Source organism: Camelus dromedarius, chromosome 1 (genome assembly GCF_036321535.1).
Source record: "Camelus dromedarius isolate mCamDro1 chromosome 1, mCamDro1.pat, whole genome shotgun sequence".
Lineage (NCBI taxonomy): Eukaryota > Metazoa > Chordata > Mammalia > Artiodactyla > Camelidae > Camelus > Camelus dromedarius.
In genome coordinates this window covers 46,504,779-46,528,562 of record NC_087436.1, presented here as the reverse complement: position 1 = coordinate 46,528,562, position 23,784 = coordinate 46,504,779, and the positions used below count along the sequence as shown (strand labels likewise).

The 23,784-nt window shown below is 35.2% G+C and overlaps 1 protein-coding gene across 1 annotated transcript in view; it reads right to left on the bottom strand.

Moving 5' to 3' along the window:
- Positions 1–23,784, bottom strand: part of COL25A1 (collagen type XXV alpha 1 chain) — a 415,084-nt gene that overhangs the window by 58,516 nt on the left and 332,784 nt on the right. The window contains exons 13-18 of the mRNA XM_010981063.3: positions 21,597–21,650; positions 19,606–19,632; positions 16,945–16,989; positions 9,633–9,665; positions 9,167–9,202; positions 4,446–4,490 (exon numbers count right to left, since the gene is read on the bottom strand). Coding sequence (XP_010979365.1) covers positions 4,446–4,490; positions 9,167–9,202; positions 9,633–9,665; positions 16,945–16,989; positions 19,606–19,632; positions 21,597–21,650 — 240 coding nt within the window. The remainder of the gene's footprint in view (positions 1–4,445; positions 4,491–9,166; positions 9,203–9,632; positions 9,666–16,944; positions 16,990–19,605; positions 19,633–21,596; positions 21,651–23,784) is intronic.

Here is a 23,784-nt window from a genome sequence, read left to right as displayed (position 1 = left end):
GATTTAGAAGCTAAGTTTCTATAGATTACTGAACTCTATACTTAGTCCTAAGAATGCCAAAGTAATGTTTTTGCCATCTGTAAAAATATTCGTCCTTATGTGATTTAGTGTCAAGGATGATTTTATATAACGAGGTCTATAAAGAGTTAGTTGCTGTCTCCTGATCTTCAAGTTGTTGATGTGAATGTCAGATTTTCACTAATGTGGAAGTCAGAACAAAAATATCAAGTTTTGAGGGAAAATACTGTAAAAATTTCTTTCACACCTAAATGATTTTTTTCCTGATTTGATGTAATTTTTACTGTATTATGTCTCCGTATTATGTCTCCCTACTGCATTCATTTTACTGTTGATGTAAATTTTTTCCAACTTACTTTCTGAATATGATGTGATAAACTAGTAGTCAATGTTGAAAAGAGAAAAGCAAGCATTAAAAATCCATGTTTGTAAAAAATATCTTGGGCTAGGCAACACTATGACTGGGGCCTAGAGATTTCCATCACTACATGGCAAGTTTTCCTTTTGCTTTTCCTGTGAACAGTGTTGGGGAAGGAGAACTTAGTACCACATCTCCAAAACGTTGTGTTCCCTCATCCTTTGTTTCTGGAATCTATTGGGTTATCGGAAAAGGCAAATAGTGTGATGTTATGTTTCAAGAGAAATTAGGCTATCTTACTGCTTTTAAAGATAACATTCTACCATCACTGCAAAAGAGTTTTCAGAATTTACATCTATGACCCTGTGGAGTATAAATGGCTTTATGATCTCTAGGTTGAAGTTACTCACAAGAGGAAAGATTACATGGAATAGGAGCATAAACAACGTTCCTAAAGTTCTGAGTTGCTCCTACAGAAATCACAATAGCTAAGGTTTATATAGCATTTACTATAAGCTTGGCAATCTTTTAGGAGCTGCACCTATATTAATTCATTTAATCCCCACAACAATCCTCTGAGTTATGTAGAATAATAATTCCCATTTTACAAGGAAACAGGAGCACAGAGAGACTATGTAACTTACTCAATGTCATGATATAGCTTCCTGAACTGGTGCAGGATAGAACCAGGATCTACACACTGGTGGTTTCGTTCTAAAGTCAAAGCCCTTGATCATTGCTCTGCATGACCTAATTAGCAGGATAATGTAATCATAAAAGGGGTAAGCAATTTTTCAAAATGTGTGGAAAGAAAAAATGTTTGAAAATAGGATCTTGGACTCTTACTGTTTTATGTGATACCAGAAAAGCTGGTCCCAATAAGTTTTACCCATGAAAAATATATTTAAAGGCTTGTTTATAAAAATAATTTTCCCAGCTCAAATCTTATTCCAGAAGACCAGTATTTTCATGGTACATTGTGCATAATTTAATTTTCCCAGTTGAACATCTTAACACTATATGAACCATGAATACATGAAATAGGAACTCCAAATGTCTTCCACATGGCGAGAGCACTCTCCAATACTTGCTCAGGAGGCTTAAGTGTAGTCTGAAATTAAGTGATGCCCGTTCTTAGTGACTTTTATGTAGGCCTAAGGTATTAGCACTTTTGTCTGAGTGGGACCCTGAGGTGAGAGACAGATGAGTCTGTTGTCTGTATTTAGGCACTTTGCTCATTTCCGGAGAACTGTGTGGAAGGCATGTGGATGCTCATTAAGTTTCCAACCATTCTCCGAGAGCAACAGGTGGCAAATCAAAGCTTCCCGGCTATGTCATGGCTGGTTTCCTCAACGTCTTGGAAATAACGGATGGCATCTGCACACTCTCTGTAGTACCAGCCGATAAGAGGGAGATGAAGAGCAGGAGGAAGTATTTCCAAAGTGTAAACAAACACACAAGTCGGGGGAGGTTATGACTAATGCTTTTGCTATCACACATTCTAAATCCATATATGGTGGTTTCTTTTAAATACTATTACTCAGAGGGAGGGTATAGCTCAGTGGTAGAGTGTGTGCTTAGCATACATTGAGGTCCTGGGTTCAAACACCAGTTCCTCTATTAAAAAATAATAATAAGTGAATAAATAAACCTAATTACATCCCCCCCAAAACCAAATAAACATTACTCATTCAAACTATGAAATCAAGATTAATTGTCCCAGGGTTAGCTACCTAATAGAAGCAAGGTATATTAAAAGAATAAAGGCTATCCCAAATTAATGAAGCTATACCATAAATTCATAAACTTTTAACTCTACATTTTAAAATATCCAAAGACCACTAATGACTATGATGTATTCTTAAACTGTCTCCTTTACAAAATTACTCATTTATACTGAGCACCTACTATATTATAAGGCAAGCTTATCACTTACATCCTGAACTAGAGAGAGAAGACAGAGCTTATTGATTCAAAAATAGAATCTGTGATTTAAATAAAATACTGGATAGTTATCCAACAGTACTTGATAATTACATAGAAAAGTATCTCTAGTGAATGACTGAAAGGTTTCTGTCAATTGACAGCTTTTTCTCACTATAGTCACTAGTCAGATTAGAAAAACAAAGGAAAATGTCAGGTTTAAGATCTTGACAAAAATTTGTCTGGCAATTTCCTATAACCTTGGGAATAAAAACATTTACTGGGGGTGGCAAATCATCAACATCCTTCCCAATGTTGAAAAAATTCAAAACCTTCAGGCTAGTCCACAGATGACCAGGAAATGCCCTGGGACATTTTTCATGGTGGAAGACATAAAACAAAAGTAGTAAGGAGAAATAGTAGTAATTGCAATTGTTCTGTTTGTTTGTTTTGGATGGGAAAAAACCCAATACCTTCACCCTTAGGTGCTCTCTCTCACCAGGAAACCTCACGCTCAGGAGAAAGGGCAACTGGATTTCCACACCACACAGAGATTCCTGCCACATGACCAGGTGGCGGCAACACAGTGCAACTAACCTACAAGCAAGTTCTTTTAAATGCCTTCCCCCTCATTTATAATACTACCAGGTTCTTTTAAATTAGTAATGCATATAATTTTCTTAAATTTGTTTTAAAATCTGTGATTTTCCAGTTATCTGCAAAACGTTTTTTTAATGTGTGAGATTACTCAGGAACTGCTATAAACGCTACAATATGAAATCACATTAATAATGAAGTTATTTTTGCTAAATATCAAATGATAAGGAAATGACTTTGACTCTTGAGTAAACTGTTGTCATAGAGTGTACTTGTTCAATGAAGAAGCCAAAGACTAAAAATATATTAACAGAAATTGACACAACACTGGTAAACTGACTATACCTCAATAAAAAAAAAAAATAAAGAGGAAGACAGAAGACTGGTCTCTCAGAATCAGGGGAAAAAAAATATTTAGAGGACATATCCAAATATCTATGATACTAATCTGGAAACATCAAACAAAAAGCAGTATCAAAATTTCTTAGTGCCAACCTAGAAGCCATAGCTTTCATGTCTGTTAATTATAACAAATATATTCATAAAATACTACATATGATACCATTGGATGTCTGGCAAATCAATAATTTCATATCTTTATTCTAAAATCATATTAATTCATATAAACAGATACTGTTTATATTAAGCTGTATGTAATCATATTATTTCATATCACATATTTCAAACACAACCTTCATAAAGCAGTATATATAATCCTCTTACTGAAACTAGGAATATAAATTTTAGAATGGTCTAATGCATGCTAGAGATTAATTCAAAATTCTTTAAGATGACAACAATGTAAAGAAAAATCTACTTGCATTATGCTATCCTGTCAAACAGTTCTAGAGTTTAAAAAATATTTTAAAATAAGAAGCTGAATTTAAGGGGGTAACTACAGCTAAGCCAGTAGAATTTTTAAGCCTTTTTAGTTGCTACATTAAAAAACGTAAACAATTAAAAAATGTTTCTTAACATTTTTAGATGATTTAAAATATGTATAACAATGTTTTCAAACAAAGCTTTAAGCAAGTATTTCAAAAAATACAAATTTTATGGGAATAGTACGTGTCAATATAGTTTAGTAATATGATTTGTACCCTGCAGTGAGAATTACTGACAGGAAGTGGAAGCACAAAACATTTTAGAGGGATTATTATAATGGGTAAATCACAAAAACAGCTGCTTTAATGTTAGATTTATGGGGATGTTAAGATTCTAATTCTGGCCAAAATCTGATAGGATCTTAAGAGTAAGATTCAAATGTGAAGACAGGCATTCTAGACTTTAAATAATTCCTATGACTTCAAGTGAAATGACTTTTACACTTATTTAAGTGGCAGAGTAGGTTATATATGGAATAAACAGTGGATACACAGTCCAGATAGCCACGGCAAACTTTAGAAATACCTGCACTTCATTTTTAATTAAAAAGTTTAATTGATTGAGGTGGTTGGTGAGTATTTAAAGAACAGCACTCTGTTTTTAGTTTTCATTTTTCCATTTTTGTGACTCTCACAATTACAGTTCTGTGAAGCCAAGTATTTACCTTTATCCCCGGAAGTCCAGGAAGCCCAGGAAGCCCTGGTTCACCCTACGTAGGAAAATCACACAGCATTATAGAGCAATACTCACTCAGTCACAGTATCTGAGAAAAACATGGCAAATGTAGATGAATTCTTGCTGTATGTGTGTATATAAATATGTCTATTATATACATACTGTCTAGTTTCAAGACGTTTGGTGAGATTGTATAGTTCAGTCAACTCTTGATTCAGGGATTGGTTGACCATTTGGCAGATTATTCAGAATTTTCCCTTTTGCTTCCAATTCACTGCCCATTATCATCTCTACCAGAAGGTGAGAAAGAGGAGTAAAGGGAGAAGGAACTCCTATGTTTTATTACTTCCTGGCAAATGATTTGTTAAGGAGGCTGAAGCTATTTGCTGAAATGAGGATTACATGTGCATTTGAATAATGCATCCTATTCCGGTGCTCTCTTACCTCAGATAATCAAGAGTTGGCTGTATGAACAGATGGTCACATCGAAACAATATACATTAAAAGTCTTGCTCACTTAAAAGTATAATAAGATTTCTTTTCCATTCCTGAATGATGAGAAGATAAATGCATGGTTAAGATTATACTTAACTCCAGTCCGTATATCTGACAATTGTTGAGTCTGGGTAACCCTGCTTAGCAATTTAAGGGCTAATGGTACCATGCAGCTGTTTCTGAATACAGGTTTGAGATTAAGTGGGACATTTTGGGTGAGCACACTGGAGTCAAGCTAAATCTTCTCATTTTCACAGAATTGTCCACATTATTTTAAGAACAAAATATAGCGACAGGAAGTTATATTGCTTAGAAAAATCTGCTGAATTCCACTAAAGAAGCATAAAGGGATTGCTAGAGAAAATAAAAGTCCATCCAGTGTTGGACTGAGGTGACTAATATTTGTGGAAATAACATTTGAAGGTAAAAGGGTCACACTGTTTCATGATGATGTCAGTGCAATGACAATTATACCAAAAGAGATAGAAGCATCAAATTTGCAATAAAAATGGTAGAGGAGGGCACTTTTTAAATCTAAATGCTTGAACAATCCTTATTCCAAGGAAAATCTAAGATCAACTAGACATTTTATCTTTCATATTATTACTTTCAAATTGTGGAAAGCTATAATTTGCTCTGGGATTGTCACACAATGACTTCAGATATTGTTTATATTAAGCTATATGGTTAAACATAGAAAGAACAATGACTTTCCTTATGGTTTAGGTCAAAGGTGCTTCAGGAATGCAAAAGAAAAGCTATTCTGTCTGAAACTATTTAAATGAAAGTTTGCATTGGGAACAAAAAGACTAAGATGAGATTAAGCCAGAGAAGAAAGAATGAGTATTAAGAATTTGGCATTTCACTCAAAGAACACTTGTATAAGTAGGTTAAACTTTACACAGATACAGTGTAGTACATTTGATTTTTATTTTTCTTTCCCTTTTTCCTTTCAGTCAATAAATTTAGGAAGATCTAGTAAAAAGGGTTTGTATTTATACTTCACTAAAGATTCTCTTTTACTAAGAAAAAAGTATAAGGCCCTTGAAAACACTGTATGTTGCCGCAGAATATACAATCAATAAAAGTAAACATATTGGTGACAAATTTATAGTTTTGTATTGTTTTAGAAAAGCCCCCCTCCCCAACTCAATAGATTCTATTAAAACCATGTGTGGAAGGAAATATACAAGTTATAATACTATTTTCCGAAAGGAGCTTTTACTATAGCCTTCCCTCCCATCAAATTAAAAGGATCCTCTGACTACTTTAAAGTAAGATATTTATAAACATGTGCATGTTTTCTCATAATAAGAAAGATGTATAAGACATTATGGAATATTTTGTAATGTAGATTGAATACTTACAGAGATTTTGAACATTTAGCTATTCCCTACATCATATGTGTATGTATGTATGTATATGGGTTATAAATGTACTTTTTAATGAACAAATATTTCAGGAATTCCTATTCCATAGTTCTATATTTTTATAAATTTGGCTTTCCAAATTTATGTTTACTTAAAAGTTGACATAATGAGAGGTTATAAAATATTTAATGTTACCTTCTGTGAAACATTTCAGCATTTTTACAAAGATATTTCTTCTTATATAAATTCTCTGTCTCTACATTATGAAGGCTTATCTTCTAATTAAGAGATAGCTTTTCAGTGAATTTCTCCATTCTTGCCTGTTTCTTGGAACTGAGCTGAGTTCTTGGGCATCAACAGCCCAAGGTCAGATCTGGGTCATAATTAAAAATTGGTTTGTTATTCTATTCGAAGAATACTTGTCCAAGTAGATTAAACTCCACATTGATACATTATACTTCTGGTTTTCTTTTTCTTTCCCTCTCACTCTTTACTCTCCAGTATAGGAGACCCTTGTCTACTGTCAAAGTCAGTTCTCTGCTTTTACCCCATGTCCTCTTGAGAGTGCCTGTATTTCTAGATATATTTCAACTGTGCAGGTCGCTTCCAATGGGAGAATAAGACCTTTTAATGCCTCTGAAACTAAAAAAATATATTCTAAAAAGATACGGGAGAGTTAGGAAGAAAAGAATTACATGATGAAACACAATACCTATTTTATAAATCTACACACTCCCTTTACAAACATATATACCCTAACTCACGTATCAAACACACAATCTCCTGTTGAGTCTATAAAAAAGAAAAAATAATGAAATCATTCTACATTATCAATGTTACTCTAAATAACAAACTTTCATACTGCAAAATACCAGACAGTGGAGAGCTAATCAGTGCGCTTTTCGTACCGTCGGGATATTCTCTACTTTTCTGGGAATGTCCCTAACACAGGAGCAGAAGTACCAATGAACCCACAGCACAGATCTGCAATGGTGAGAAAAACGTCACAAAAGATCTCTTAAATGGATTCTGTACTCAGTTCTGCTTGTCTTTTTCCAATTGAAGTAAGCAGCAAGCAAGGAAGCACTCTACTTCTAAATCATTTATGGGGTATGTTTTGCTAAATCCAGATATTAAACAGAGGAAGACATAAATATTGTGGGAAAGTGAGATTGCGTCAAAGGGCAGAATCTGGCCTAAATATTAATGAAGATACTGCTAATTTCAGGGCACATTTTCTTTCAGATAGAATCCACGTTGTCTCCCAATATAATTTAAAAGAGGCTTTTAGTGAAATACAAAAAAAAAAAAAAAAAAAGCCAATGATTCCATATGTACACCTATAAACTTCCAGAAATGAATCTAAAATGTATTTTAAATAATCATGATAAAGTTTTATTAACCAGTTGAAAATCAATTTGGATCTTCCACTCTGAAAACCGTGGAACCTATATGAAATGATAGCAGATTTGTTTTGTTTTTTAAAAAGACATAACAGTTTTGCAGACATTTCTTTCAGCTTATCACAGATTTGGAGAGCAGTTTAAATTTAGCCTTTAATTTTTAAACACTAAGGGACTTAAAATTAGATCAACTGAGAAAATTAATTGCTCTTTCAAACCAAAGCAGATCATGGATCTCTGTGATATTGCTAATTTCAAATTTCTTACATAAAGAATCAGTAGGAAATCTCAGGAACTGAATAGCAAAATTTGCAGAGTTCTGCTGGACTCTTTGGTAAAGTCTCAACTTTACCTGAAACAGGGCCTGATGAATTATTACTCTTAGATTCTTAACTTCAAGAGAAAAAAACCTATTTTTAAATTAGAGAAACATTAAAAGAATATGAAAAATCTTCTTAAAAATTACTCTAATCCTATGTGCTTAAAGAAAGCAAGGCTCCTCTCAATGACTTCAAGAATGTGGGAATATTTTTTTATGTTATATCATATTTTAAAGTTCCAAAGTACTACTATAGGATTTATTCTCTTTCCCTTTATAAAAACCAGGGATATTCTATGTTTTTATTCATATTTTTTGCCCTATACCATCAGCTACTGCTAGACAAAGGCAGAGTCATGATCTTGAGAGATTTAACCTAATGTGGAATTCACATTTACTTGTTAGCAACAATACATCTGTTATCTAAAATCTGACTGCACAGGGCATTGATATCCAGATGCTCGACGATAAACTACTAACAGTTGTTTCCTGCTTCAGACTCAAATGAGACTATGAATCTAAACATATCCACTGCCTGTCCTCTAATTTATCACTGAAGTAAAGCACAAATGATAAAAAAAAATTAATGTATGTCTCTATGGTTTGGCTACTGTCTCCATTAAAATTTAACTTATGAACAAATCTCTTTGTACAACATAATATTCACTGCATAGGTAGATATTCACATAAAAATTATCATTAGGGAAGTGTTTGAATTGAAAGGAAGGGAATATAATTTTAAAAGAACTGTCCATCATTCCCTATTGAGGTAGTTTAGTAAGTACATCATTTCTTCTCATGAAAGATAGAAACATGCAGTGTCTTTAAACATGCAAGATAAGTTGTTGGCATTCTAACCCAAACGATCTTTGTTAGTCTCAAACAGCTCAATACGTGCAGACTTTAGTTCATTAAGCGTCTTTTCACATGTACAGAGTGTGTTTTCACTTTTGCTGTGGTCATCAACCCTTTTAAAATGCAAAACCATCAATAACATTGCATACAAAGCATGAAAATTACATCATTTTGCAATAATCGATTTCACGTTACATAGTGGATAGTAGATATAATGGAATGGTGACTATGAGACAGTACAAAGAACACACTAGGAGAGAGAGATTACCTTTTGCCCAGGACGACCAGATTCTCCGGGTTCTCCCTGGCCAAAGAAAACCAAAAATGAAAAGGACAGTCTTACAAGAATTTTCCAAAACCCTTAGGGCCCTGGGCACTTTCACAGAGATGGTTCAGCCTCCCTGATGACATGCATTTCGTGCACTTTATTCTGTTACTCTGCGTCTTACTAGACATAGGAGCATTTTTTCCCCTGCTGCAAATATACCTAAAGCTCACATACAAATCCACATTTCCATAAAAACCAATCAGAAAGGGAAGAGAAGGCAAGACCTCTCATTTAAGCCTTTGTCAGATTTCCAGCAGATGCTGCCTGTTGTTTGGAAGCTGATTATTGCAGGAGAATAGGCACAGAGTCAGAACCATCAAAGTTGGTAAATGGGAAGAGAAACAAGAGGCTTATAAAATCAAAACTGTAACTCCTGGGGTACAAACACTTGTAAGGCTATAGTTACCTTAATTCCTGCAGCAGACGATCCAGGGTCACCCTAAAATAAAACCCAGGAGAGATGATTCCACAAGTTATAGGAACAGGAAACACACAAACATACTGAGAGCCATTATGGACAGGAGCACTCAAGGAAACTCCATGACTAATGGGCAAAACACGCTCCCTAAGAATTTGTATCAATATGTCAGCTGTTAAGATGTCAACAATTCCAAGATAAACAACATATTTTCTAAAACTATGGGTTTACTTTGAATGCAAAATACATAAGGACCACATTCCTGGAAATAAATACATAAATATGGATCTAAAATTGTATTCTAAAGCAACACATTATCATTAGCAGATCTGGAATTTTAGTTTTCTCTATTTCTGGAATTTATTAATGTCACTGGCTATCATTTACTAGGAGTTCCCTGACCCTTTCTGACTTCAGAAAGTCAGGGTTCAACAGATGAAGTCAAAGGGTTAATGATGTTGAGTTGGAAAAAGCCACGCAGCCAGTCAGTTTGTTTTCCTCATGAAGCTCCATCACAGTTACGACCGGCATGTTTTTTCTAGCTCTACACTTATTTCATTGTAAGGCAGTCACTGGAAAGTTGCAGGATGATGGATGACTTGTGGGTGACAGGGACACGTGGAAGATCTGAGAGAAAATCTTGAGATGGAATCTGGTTTTCTAAAAGGCATTGTAGTCCACCCTGATTTCACGGAGGGTGACTACATTCCTAAGGCAAGTCTGTTCTAAATGTGCAGACAGGGACAAGCAGACAGGAATACAGAAGGTGGCTGACGATGTTGCTTATTTCTGAAATGAGGCCAGCCCAGGGCCTAGATTTTCAAGTCCTTTCTAGCCCTCCGCCCCACAAACATGCTTCTAGGAAAATAAAAGGGAGAATATTTAGTCATTTGAGACCGTCCAGAAAATAGAAGCAGCCAGAAGGGGGAAGGCACATATTGGGGTTTCCTCAGTGGTCCTACCTGAGCGGTGCAAGCACTCAGAGAGCTCCAGGCGATGAGTTCCTTGTGTTAGATTTAAAGAGTTTCTCATCAGTCTCTCAGAGACAGAGATAAGGCCTCAGGCCTCTGTTCATGAAGCACTTGGCCCCTCCCTCCATTCCTCTCCCCTCTTCCCTTGGCTGGCACCTTTTCTTTCTTCAGATTAAGAAAAATATTAGGGGGGGATATTAGATTTTTGATTATTCATTTTTTAGAGGAGGTACTGGGGGATTGAACCCAGGACCTCGTGCATGCTAAGCACATGCTCTAACACTGAGCTATACTCTCCCCCTTCTTTCTTCAGCTCTTAAGTGGCTTTACCTCAACTCCTCCCCGACCAACCTAGACACATGCTTTCATGTGCACATCTTACCCTGTAGCATCTGTTCATGTCCTGCAAAGCTCACTGTGTGCGTATCATGTAGGTATGTTTTCTGCCTATTCTTTTTTTGTCCCTATTAGACAATCAGCCACAATGTGGGCAGGTTCAGTGCCTATTTTTAGTCACTGTCTGAATAAAATATGCTCAATACATATATGGTGAATGAATGAACAAATCTCAAAAATAATGTTTTAAGCAGGCCACCAAGAATCAAAATGCAAAAAAAACTTTAGGAAGAAAACCAAAAAAACCTCAGGAAGGAGAAGGAAATAATAAATTAGCTTATTTGAGGAAACATACATATTCAAGTTTTGTTGACATCTGTTACTGCTATTGCCTGAGGAAAAATTAAAACATAAACATGACGAGACGTATTGAAGAGGATCCCACATACTGTCTTATTGTAAGATGACACTGGTTTCTTTTCCCCATCATTAACATTCAGTTGAGTTCTGAATGGAAAGTGAAATAAATGTGGCTAATAAAATAATACTTACTTCTATTTCTACTACATCAAGTCTGAAAGCCATCTACACCAATGAATGAAATTTGCAATATTTTGCACAAAAAGACCTTTGTTTTCATTAAAGTAATTTCGACTTTACCAACTCCCTTTTTCCATCTTATTTATACCTCACGAGATTCCCAAGAGATAGGACAGATAGTACTATTTTCACTTAATAGATGAGGAAATTGAAGCAATTTGAGGCTAAGTGAATTTTGGACTTCCTAAATTCTATTGCCATATTCTTTTTATTGGAATAAGAGAAGAATTATTGGTTTATTTTATTTTAACACCCGAGCATAATGGTGGTAGTAAAATTGTAAATAAAAGGAAGTTACTTGTATTAACTTTAGTTTAAAAACTTTTTTTTTCAGTGTTTTAATAGAAACTGACTGGATAAATCCACTAATGAGAGTAAGGACTAAATTTAGTTCTCACAGAAAGCGGACAGGAAGAAAAGGAGTTTCCTGAAAGGCTGATTTATTTGTGGAAACTGGAGCAGTTTCATTTGATGGACAACTATGAGTGATATTTCAGTTTTCTTCTCGGAAATTAGAACTGTGAAATCTCAAGGAATTTTTACAACTTTTAAATGGCAAGGCAACTGTTGGAAGACATTAATAAGTTAAACATTTAAAAGGATAATACTGCAAGTAGTGAAAATAAAATAGTCTGTGTTTATAATCCTTATTCCTTCAAAAGTGAAAATGAATACAGGATTAAAGCAGGGAAAAAACCCAACTGTGTCTCTCCAAGTATACTCTTAGCTTCATAAATCAGTTGGTTAGGAAGCAAACGTTTCCACAGGGTAAATCATAAAGCGAAAAATACTTTGAGAGGATACCTGAGGTAAATGAATTCGACTTTGCTATTGACCATTCAAGTACGGAGTTTTTGTTTTTGTCTGTGATTATTTTCAAACACAACACTTGGTATGCACTTATATGTATGTGTTAATAAAGTCTACGTGGATAAATGAAGTGAAGGTGGTGACATTTCTATCCTTCATTAATTCATTCCATAGATTTTATTGAGCTCCTGTTCTGTTCCAGCCTTGCTCTGGATACCGGGATTCTAGCAGCTAGGGGGACAAAGTGAACAATGCAGTTTCAAACCCTGCCCGTGTCCTGTGCTTCTGACACAGTCACCCCTCCGTTTCCTTGGGTTCTACATCTGCGGTTTCACCCAACCTCTGATCAAAAATGTTTGGGAAAAAAAATTCCAGAAAATTCCCAAAAGCAAAACTTGAATTTCTCCATGCCTGACAATTATTTACACAGTAGTAGGTATTATAAGTGATCTAGAGATGCTTTATAGTACAGTTGACCTTTGAACAACACAGCCTTGAACTGCAATGGTCCAATTATATGCAGATTTATTTTAATAATAAATATTACGATATCACATGATCCGCAGTTGGCTGAATTTGGCGGATGTGGAACCATAATACAGAGGAAACAGGGATATGAAGGAACCATGTATAAGGAGGGCTCATTATAAATAATACCCCGATTTTCGACTGTGGCAGAGTTTCAGTACCCCTAAGCTTCACATTGTTTAAGGGTCAACTGTATATGGGAGGATGTATGTAGGTTATATGCAAATATTATGCCATTTTATATAAGGAACTTGAGCATTGTAGGATTTTGGCATCTGTGGGAATCCTGGAGCCAATTTCCTGGGAATACCAATGGACTACTGCAATCATTTGTATATGTGTATGTATACAAATATATATATTCAAAACCATTATTGATTGAAAGCATAAAAGATACTTTCTTTTTCTTTCTTTCCATTTACAAAAAATCTGGGTTAGGAAGAAATTGTCATGTTGGGAAATTCTGTGTCACTGTATATACACAGAAAACATGCTAAACAAATGCCTGGTATAGGAAAAATTTCTACCATTCAATGAAAATAAGAAGCAGGTGAAAATAAAAAAATTATTTTTTTAAAAGGCAGTTCACTCAATAAATATTTATTATCTTCCAACTATGTGCCAGGAACTTGGATTGGTGTTGGGAATAGAACAGTTTGGTAACATACAGTCCTTGTTTGTGTATTTTTTCTTTTCCAGTGAGCTGGATGCCCAATGAAACAAGGAATTACAATAAATTGTGGTAAGGGTTATGAAAGGGATCATAAAAAGTGCTCTGGGAGCACACAGCAGGTAACCAAGCCAATCCACAGGAGACTGAAATGACTTATCAATTCAGGTTTCAGTGGACTGAAGAATAGGATTAGAATGTGAGGAAGTGGACAGAGAGCAAGAGAATTCTAAGCCAAGGGAATCAGCATGTGTGCTAAGTTGGAGAAGGCCCTGTGCCCACGGAGATAAGCCATTCTGTGTGATCTTAAGAAAAGAAGACAATTTGGCGGGTGGTTCCAAATATGGCTGTGGCTTCTGAAAGGCTCAGAGGATGCAAATCAAAGATGCTCTGTAGGTAGGTGTAAGGAAAGAAGGCAGCGTATTTATAGAAATGAAGATTGAGGGAGCAAAGAAAATGAAGACACAGACAGGTAATACCAAGAAAGTAAAGCTTCTGAACGAACAAGTAACACTGTGAATAATAGAGCGGCATTCAGCGGTTGGCACCAATACTTACTTGCAAGTTGGGGGAAACAGTTAAAGAAATCCATTTCTATATTTGTTGGTGGGATTAACACTCTAAAGAGTAGAACATAATCTTTCCATAGTAACTCCACACATGATTGAAATCAGTCTTTGGCAGGTCATTCTTAATCCTAGAGTGCATCGTAGCTGCTGGCCACAGAGAGAACCCAGCCCAGAGGTTTTTACAGTGCCACAGCATTTCCAGATGACCAGTCTGGAAAGGCTTAGGTTGTTTTACCATTTAAAGGCACTGAGTTGGATCAAAAGGAAAAAAATCCTATTAAAGTGAATCAGCCAATGACATAATTTACTACATCAATGGCAGAAAAGAAGCAATTTTTGATTTTACATCTCAGTCTTGGTAAATGATGAATGAGTTTCACATACTGAACTCAAAGGCCATGAGAAGTGTTTCCAACATGCTGGAAACAAATTATATGACAGAAGCAGGAAATATTTAAAACACATCAAAAATTATATTCCAATTACAGCATTCCCAGGGATGAATGCTACAGGTCAGATTACTTTTTATATGTTACAGATTCCTATTTACAGTTCCCTGTTTAGACCCATTGAAAGTTTATAGAAATGATTTCCATTTTAACCAAAGCATTTCTTGTACTTAATTTCAGTTTACTAATAAAACTTTTTGATAAAAAAGAAAAATAAACCAATCTAGTTGATTTCAACTTCCATGTGGTAAGAAAGCTAACATTTATTGAGAGTTTACTGTATGTGAGTTGGTATGGTAAATGATTTACATTAGTATAAAAAATAAGAATAGTATTCCTTTGAGATGAATTTAGCCTTTACAAACAAAAAAAGTTGCTTTACTGTTGCAAAACTAAAATTTTAAAATGTGTGATTAAAGAAACAATTATTGGCTAATGTTCAAAAAATGAAGCTGTAAAAATACATCTTCTAAAACATAAAATTCTCTGCACAAATCTACATAAGCATAGTTCAAATTTGGTGTATATTTTTTCCACTTGAAGAAACTGCTCTCTGTTTAGAAGATTTCTTTCCTTAAGCAGAGGCTGGCAACTATGGTCTGAGGGTCAAATCCAGCTAGCCACCTGTTTTTGTATGGCCCATGAGCTAAGAATGATTTTCACATTCTTAATGGTTAAAAAAATCAAAAGAATAATTATTTCATGACATGCGAAAACCACATGAAGTTAAAATTTCACTGTCCAGAAATAAAGTTTTATTGGAATACAGCCACTCTTGTTTGTATACATATTGTCTATGGTGGCTGTCATGCTATGATGACAGAGTTAACTAGTTGTGACAGACACCATATGGTCCACCAAACCTAAAATATTTATTTTTTAGCCCTTTACAGGAAAAGTTTACTAACTCGTGCTTTTAAGCAAAAACAAGAAAGTTAAATATACCAGTCATGTTTATAGAGCTGGGGTTTGAAATTTTGACTTCATGACTTAATACAGGTATACGACTGGTCCTGTCAGTATTAAACATATTCAAGCCATGTTGGATTGCAGTGTGATACTTAAATTTGACAGATGAATAAAATGGGTTTAAAGCAGTGGTTCTCAATGAGGGATGATTTTGTTTCCTGGGGACAACTGGCAATGTCTAGAGGTAAGGTTGATTGTCATACTCGAGGATGCTACTGGCTTCTAGTGGGCAGAGGCCAGGAAAGATGCTAGACATCTGACAGCCTCCCCAGGAAGGATTATCTGGCCCAAAATGTCAGTAGTGCTGAGGCTGAGAAGCCCTGGTCTACAAGAAACTGGGAGTCCACTCAAATTTCTAGACTGCTCTTCGAACTACAAACACAATTGCTACTTGGTGACATTAACTTATTCCTACCACCCAGGCCATATTGGTATTAATATTTATAAGAATGAGAAAGATAAATTTCTTTTTATTTTATGGGTATGTTTTTATGACTAACTATTATCCACCTGTAGTGTAATAATTTTCAAAGTAGAGTATTCTCATTCTCAATTATAAGCCTAAATGAATCACTTTTTAAAATCACTTAGTCACTTAGCTTGACTAAAATTAAAATCTGACTATACTATTTTTAATTTCTTAGAAGCTCTTTTTCTTAATTCTTAACATATAGCACAAATGAAATAAAAATTTCTTTATATGTCAGAGATGTCTGAGAAGTAAGAATCCAAGCAGAAAGCTGTGATGGACTGGGGAAAAAAGAGGAGATAGGAAGATGAACCAAAGACCACTGCAACATAAATGCCAATAATGGTTTAAAAGACAAATGATAATAATAATAATAATAATAATAATAATAATAATAATAATAATAATAATAATACAAAGGCTGACAAAATATCTGAATTTAGAGATTTCAAGTTGAGGCAACTCTTCAAGACTGCATTAGAGGCTCTAAGCGACTGACATTAACTTATTATCTAACTTTGACATCTGATCCCAATCCTCTGCAATCTTCTGTCCTAAAACTGGGACAAATGCAATCATTTTAGGAACTCAATTTTTATATCTCTGTGTATAAAGGGAGTATTCATTTACACATGAATAAGTGTCTTTTTTTCTTTGAAAGCCATATTACGGGAAATCTAACTTCACATTTTCTAGAATTTTTGACATAACACTTTACTTTTAAAATATTTAAATTTGTAGCTAGAAGCTTGTGGAATAATCATCTTTTATAAATTAGATATTTATGTTTCCTAATCCTGCAGAATTATCTCTGATCTTGTCATATTAAGCTACTACCACTCACTCTCTCAAAATCTGCCATTTTCATATACACGAAAACAATATTGCTTGCCCATACACATACTCTTTCATGTTTCACAACACTGTACCTTTTCGCCTGTGTCACCTTTGGGGCCATTCTCTCCAGCATCTCCCTAAGGAGGGAAAAAAGCAATATGTGTAAAATATATTGGTGACATTAAGCAGAAAATATGTTTCATTATTTTTTCTTCCATAGGCACTATATATCAAAATCTGTTGTACATGTCCTGTAGAGCTAATGGACTGTTACTTGACCAGCTGCCTGATATCAAAGGGTCCAAATAAATTTTATTACAATGAATGCAACTGAACAGTTTTAAAGTACTCCACAATATTAACAGAAAGCAATTTCTCTGACTTCTGATAGCTTTTTTGGCACTTAGAGCCTCCTTAACTCTATCCCTTTTCTCCTCTGCTCAGAGCTTCACTTGTAACAAAGACTTTCTCCTGACTCTCTCCTTATGCCACCATCTCTGTCTCCTTCCTCCCGCCATTCCTGCCTCCTGGACTCCTGTCCACTCCCTTCCCATAACTCTGTATAAATCCTAATCTGTCTCCTAGTCCATCTCAAATCTCCAGGCCCTCAAAGTCATGACACAGCCCTCAAAACTGGTGCATGAATATTGATTTATTTGGCCTATATGTTTTGCATTTGTGAAATAAATGTTTTCCATTTTATTAGAAAACCTAAAACAATCATAGTAAGATAAATTGAGGAGTTTATACTTCCTTTGTTATCTTTGAGAGTTTCTCTGTCTATTCCCTTCACTGAGCTCTCTTTTCTACATAAAGCAGTGCATTAAAAAAAAAAAAAAAGTCATTGTTTGTTAGCCATGTTTGCTTCCTTAAATTCTGAATTCTCGAAGTCTTACAGCATGTTCCAGTGGAAAAATCATGAACTTTGGAGCCAGAGAGACAGAGCCCAGCTCCAGTACCTACTGGGCAAATGAAATTCTTTTCCCATAAAATTTCTCACTTGTGTAATGTAAGGGCAAGAATATATTATGGGGTTTTAAGAAATAAACAATTCTTGTGTCTAAAGCAACTAGAGAAGTTATCTGACACATCCGAAGCTGTTAATGATAGCCATTAGCAATACAATGCATCATTGTTCATACATTCCATAAGCTGGGATACCCTTCTGTCTAGCTTCATAAGAGCTCACTTTTCTATCATTTAAAAATTTCCATAAAATCACAGAGACACTATTGGTATTAGTTTCCCTGGGAGAGGGAGGGATGAAGAGGGAGGGAGATTTTAACTTTTTCTCTTCATTTTCTTTTCTCATTTCAAATAAGCATGAAGCTAAGATGCTCAGGCATTCTTTTATGGTGACAGGTCCACCACCGTGGCCGGGGAGCCTGAGCCACTGTATCTGATGAGTGCCTGGAATGGGGCTGGCATTGTTCCTTTTCCCTCCTTAATTTCTACACAAAAGAGCCATCTGATGACTAATGAATTTCAAATTAATTACCATGAATTGGCTGGATGCCAAATAAATGTACTGATCACCAGTTGTGAGGGGTCTTTGAAGGCAGCCCATTAGCACACTTTAAAAAATTGCTTGGAAATCTCTTTATTAGAAAACAAAACAAACAAGACAAACATTCTTATTAGGAAAACTGGCTCAGAGTGGTCCTGAGGTGAAAGGTTTGACTGAGCTGCCCCTCTGTTTTGCTCTCCTTCCCTTTAAATGAATGTCTTTCTAGTTTTGCGTTACAAAATACAAAAATACATTTACATTCACGAAGTTTGCTGGATCTGTAGATGTACTTCTTTGGGGATTAGTGGTGATGAATACTGATTTGTCAGAAAGATCGTATCACTTATGAAGAGCATTATGTGATATCCTGGTAGTTTCCTACACAGACAGCACCCTTCTCAAACACTGTGAAAGGAAACAGCATGAGACCGTCCCCCAAAGTAGTAAGAAAGAATGTCCATCTAAGAGAAATTGAACATATGCACTCTACTACTCCTGCTGTTTCTCTTTCTGATTTTTATGGGAATTCTTTGTGGGGCAACTATCAGTATATTTGCTGCAGGTAAACATCTGTATCTCTTTAACCCAGTGACCTAAGAAGCACTAGAGAAAGACATGGATGCTTAGAAAAGTTTTGGAATGGCACTAGCAAATAGGTAGAATAGAACTTTTGCAGGCCTAGGGATTTTTGAAAGCCACTTAAAAGCCTGACATAGAATGTTTAAATTTGCTCCATTCCCCTCCATTCATTTAAATCTTTTTACCCAAACTTCTGTACTCACATACGAATTATACTATTTTCTCCTTCCACTAATTAACAATTTGAAAAAAACAGTGGTCATTATATTTATCTATATCTATATATATAGGCATACCTTGTTTTATTGTTTTGCTGTATTGCACTTTGAAGACACTGTGCTTTTTACAAATTGAAGGTTTATGGCCACTTTGCGTTGCATTATTTTTTGAATTAAGGTAAGCACATTGGTTTTTTAGACATAATGCTATTGAACACTTAACAGACTACAGCATAGGGTAAACACAACTTTTATAGGCACTGGGAAACCAAAAAATCATGTGACTTGCTTTATTGCATTATTTGCTTTATTGCAGTGGTCTGGAACCCAACCTGTAATGTCTCCAAGGTACTCCTGTATACCTCTATCTACGCGTCCATACTTGAATAAAGTTCACTTTGATACCTCTTTGGGGGAAAATAGATAAAAATACGCAGACTCACTCTCACCTTTTCTCCTAGTTCTCCAGGTTCTCCCTGGGCAAAAGAACAAAGATTGGATGATATATTAAATTATAAAATGCCTCATTAAGCAACACCAAACAAAACGAGATATTGAACATACTAGATAAATTATAAGTGACACTTTCTATTTTGGGAATGTATAGTGGCTATATAAAAGCAAATGGTAAGATGAGCTTCCTGGAGAATTGAGTATGGATATCCATAGCAAATGTAACCTTTATTCTTTGCTTTTGAGGCTAAAGAAAAATATTTAAGATTATCAGGCAACATTTGGCTTTGGGACCTACGGAGAACAATGTTGTGGCTATTCAACGTCTCGAGAGGCTTCTGAGATGACTTTTTATTCTGCCCAAAATCAGACTCAATAAGGTGAACAAGCACATCCTTCCACAAAATCTTATTCAAAGCAATCCCTGGTGCATGGATTATTTCAGGGGTCCAGAGTACCCGTGTAGTTCGCCTACCTGTCTTCCTCTGACATGACCATAAACGCTAAAGCCTGAGCTTGGGCCCCTTCCCAATGTTGCAAACTGTCTTCAACCTGTTGTTAACCAGCATGTACAAATCAGGGGTCCTTTATTAGACACTGATTCTTTCAGAAAAGATAACAGAATGGGGCAGAATCTAAGAGAGTTTAGGAGAAATGTCTTTACTCAAAATGATGACCATGACAGTATGAGGACTAAAATGCAAAATTGTGTTCTGGAAAGGATCTCATTTTCACTTTACCCGTGAAGGGACAGGGGACGGAGTCAGAGAGTTCTAAAGCAAATCACACACATTGTAATAATAATTCTCTCAAGGACAGGTTAAGAAAGCATTGTAATAAGATCAGATTGCTTTAAGAATTATTTTTAAGGTGGTTACTGTGTTTTTTAAAATTATAATCCACTCTAAAAGTCAGTTTGAAGGCAACACTCTTTTCACTCCCTGAAAGTCGGCCTGACCCTTTGGCTTTCTGAATTTCTGGTTACCTTGCACTGCTCAACATCCGTCCTGATGGTCGCTAGGCAACAGAAGAATAGTACTGAGAACATGCATTAAGCATTAACGCCTATCATTTGGCTTTTTAGCGTGGAGCTAGAGAGGGAAGAAGACAGGAAAATGGCTGTAGTCCCAGAAGGAGTATTTTCTTTCCTCTCCTGAAGGACAAAGGACAGGTCTATAAATTTTAAGTCTGTCTTAGGTGCTTGTCAATAGCAATGTGATCTGAAAAATCAGCTGACAGGCATCTGTGGGTATGGATACACACCAGCACAGCTGATGGGATTAGACGTTAGTTTTGTACTTCAAGGGATGGTCACTCATCAAAGGATTTCGGATTTGTCTGCCTGTTTGGTTTAAACTAAACTGTCACCAATCTTTTTATATTTAACAGATTCATTTGTTCTTTCAGAAACAAAGAAAACTTGGAATCCAAAAAAAAAAAAAACCCACAAATCCTCATTACATTTTTTCCCTGCTTAGTAATTCAGGCTACATCCATTTTTAAATTTCAAACATGCCACATCTTTATTATGCTTTTCATTTGATTAACTGGTTATGTTGTGTCAGTCCTGGAGGTGGCCAAATCTTGAGGAAAAGTCACAGAGGCACTGTGAACATCTTCTTCAGTATGTCTTATAAAAATCATGCAAATTTTGGCAGTATGGACATGGCCTACGTTTTAATATGCTCATTAGGTGGTAAAATGATAACAGTCATACTTTAAACATAGGCTTTCTCATATATTTAAGTATACCAGAAATAAAATTTTGGAGAATCATATCCCATTTGTTTCTCTACAATCTTAATGCTAATGAGAATTACAAACTTAATTTATTCTTTAGTCACAAAGTTTTACACTATAGAATACTACATTATTGACAAAGATTCCATTCAAGTAAAACCAGTGGGATATAAAAAAGTTGTAATAGCTTACAGCATCATGAAAACTCATGTCTCAAATGATTCTGCTTGGTTTTCTTGGTACTAACCTTTGGCCCTGGTATTCCATTCTGTCCAACTGCTCCAGGCAACCCGGGCTCACCCTCAAATTGAAAAATAGATACTACTAAATAAAATGGACAAAATCAACACATTATATAGATCATCAGAGGATATAACCATCCAATAATGCTCTGGCTGCACACAGAATATAAGTGGTTACGTTACACAAGTTAGCTTGTTTGGTCCAAAATTTCATGTGCTGGGACCAAGGGTACAGCAGGGTTAATTTCCTGTATTCAGTCTTCTCTCACTAAGAAAGGGAAAGCAAATTACCAATGGAAATTAATAGCTAGCATGGTGCTAGGGACATCAAATAAGTATTTGTTGACTTAGTAAAAGATTGAATAAAACTAATTTGGAAATTTAAGACTTTCTTGATGGAGAACTTTTAAATGATTCATCAGCTTAGGAAAATAGAGACTAAATCATTATATTTATTAGACTTCACCAAATGAGCATCTCCAAATCTAAATCTTGAAGAATATACACATCTCTGAACATGTATTTAATTCATTTAGACACATTTGACACAAAAGTGAAAAACGGCTTTGATTTCTCTTTCCAGTTTCCCTGTAAAGACAATTAAAATAAACCTCCAGATTCGTGGTTTCCATTGTCATAGAGTGACAGGCATTTGGGGAAAATACGATGGCTATTAGCTAGAAAAATTTCCTATTTCAGAAAGATGGTGATGTGCATCAGTCTTTCTAGACTCTGAACCTGCAGTTGTCTTCCAAAGAGGGAAAGTCCCCTGAAGTGCTCAGAAGTAAAGGAAAGGTAGTCTTCACCCTGACTGAAGTTAACAGTACTGTATGGTATATTTGAAAGATGCTAAGAGAGTGGATCTTAAAAGTTCTCATCACAAGGCAGAAATTTGTAACTATGTGAGATTTTGGATATTAACTAAGCTTACTGTGGTAATCATTTCATAACATATACATATGTCAAACCATTATTTTGAACACCTAAAACTAATTCAGTGTTATATGTCAATTGTAGCTCTGTACAACTAGGAGAAAAAAGAAAGACATTGTGGCTTTTAACAGTTTCATTTGGCTAAACTTACAGCAACTAGAATTTCATTTTCATTCAAAAATATTCCCAAAGCCATTTATTATGCACTTCAACTCCTAGACAAGTTTCTTTCCACTGACAGTTAAAAAGTTGCTCCTTTGTTGACTTTTAAAAATTAGACTTTATTTTTTAGAGCAGTTTTAGGTTCACAGCAAACTTAGTTGACTTTTAAGAATGCTTTCTAAGTTGCCTGGAGGGCAAGAGTTGTGACATTTTAATATTTGTGCTCTTACCTTCAAAAACATATACATTAGTAAAACAGTAACATTTCTTAAGTGCCAGGAACTTTACGTTCACTAACTCAATTCTCACAAATTTCTCTGAGGCAAGTACTATCTTTATCTCTATTTAATAGATGAAGAAACTAAGGCACAGAGAGGTAAAGTAATTTTTCCAGATTTATACAACTCTGACTTAAGAGCATTGTGCTTTTAACACAATGATGCACTGCTGGATGAATGAATGCATGTAGAAATTGGGAGTCGATGTTGAATATTTCTATCCTCATTGTCATTTGGTTTATACTCCTCATTTATAATGACCTTTCAGAATGTACAGAAACCTGAATTAAACGTAACTTACATAAAGATGATTTTTGTACACCTATCAGATAAACTAAGCAATGTGAAGCTTGCAGTGTCTTTCTAGAAGAGCAAAAAATATTTTACTATTATACTAGATTATTGTAATTGCTGAAGTCTTTACTCATGGAAGAAACTCTGCTTCATATATAAAGTTTAAAAAGTTACACTGTAATCATAACTCTTGCACGCTCCTTGGTAAAATGGCAAATATGTTGACTTGGAGTAACGATGGCCATTATAAGAAAATTTTTGATGTATCATTTGTACAAAACCAAGGGTCAGAACTCCATTGGAAATTGAATACACCCTGAAAGACGACTATCATCTACTAAGCGGCCAGAAAAAGAGCTTTCTTCAAAGAACTTGCAACAGGATGCACTAATATCATAACTCATGGTTTAATGCAAACAAGAGATGCTGCCAGGGAACAATACACACTTTGTTTAGACTTTCAAAGAATAGCTATGGTAGCCAGAGTTATTTAAAAAAAATAGTTAAGCCCCTGGAACGAGACGAA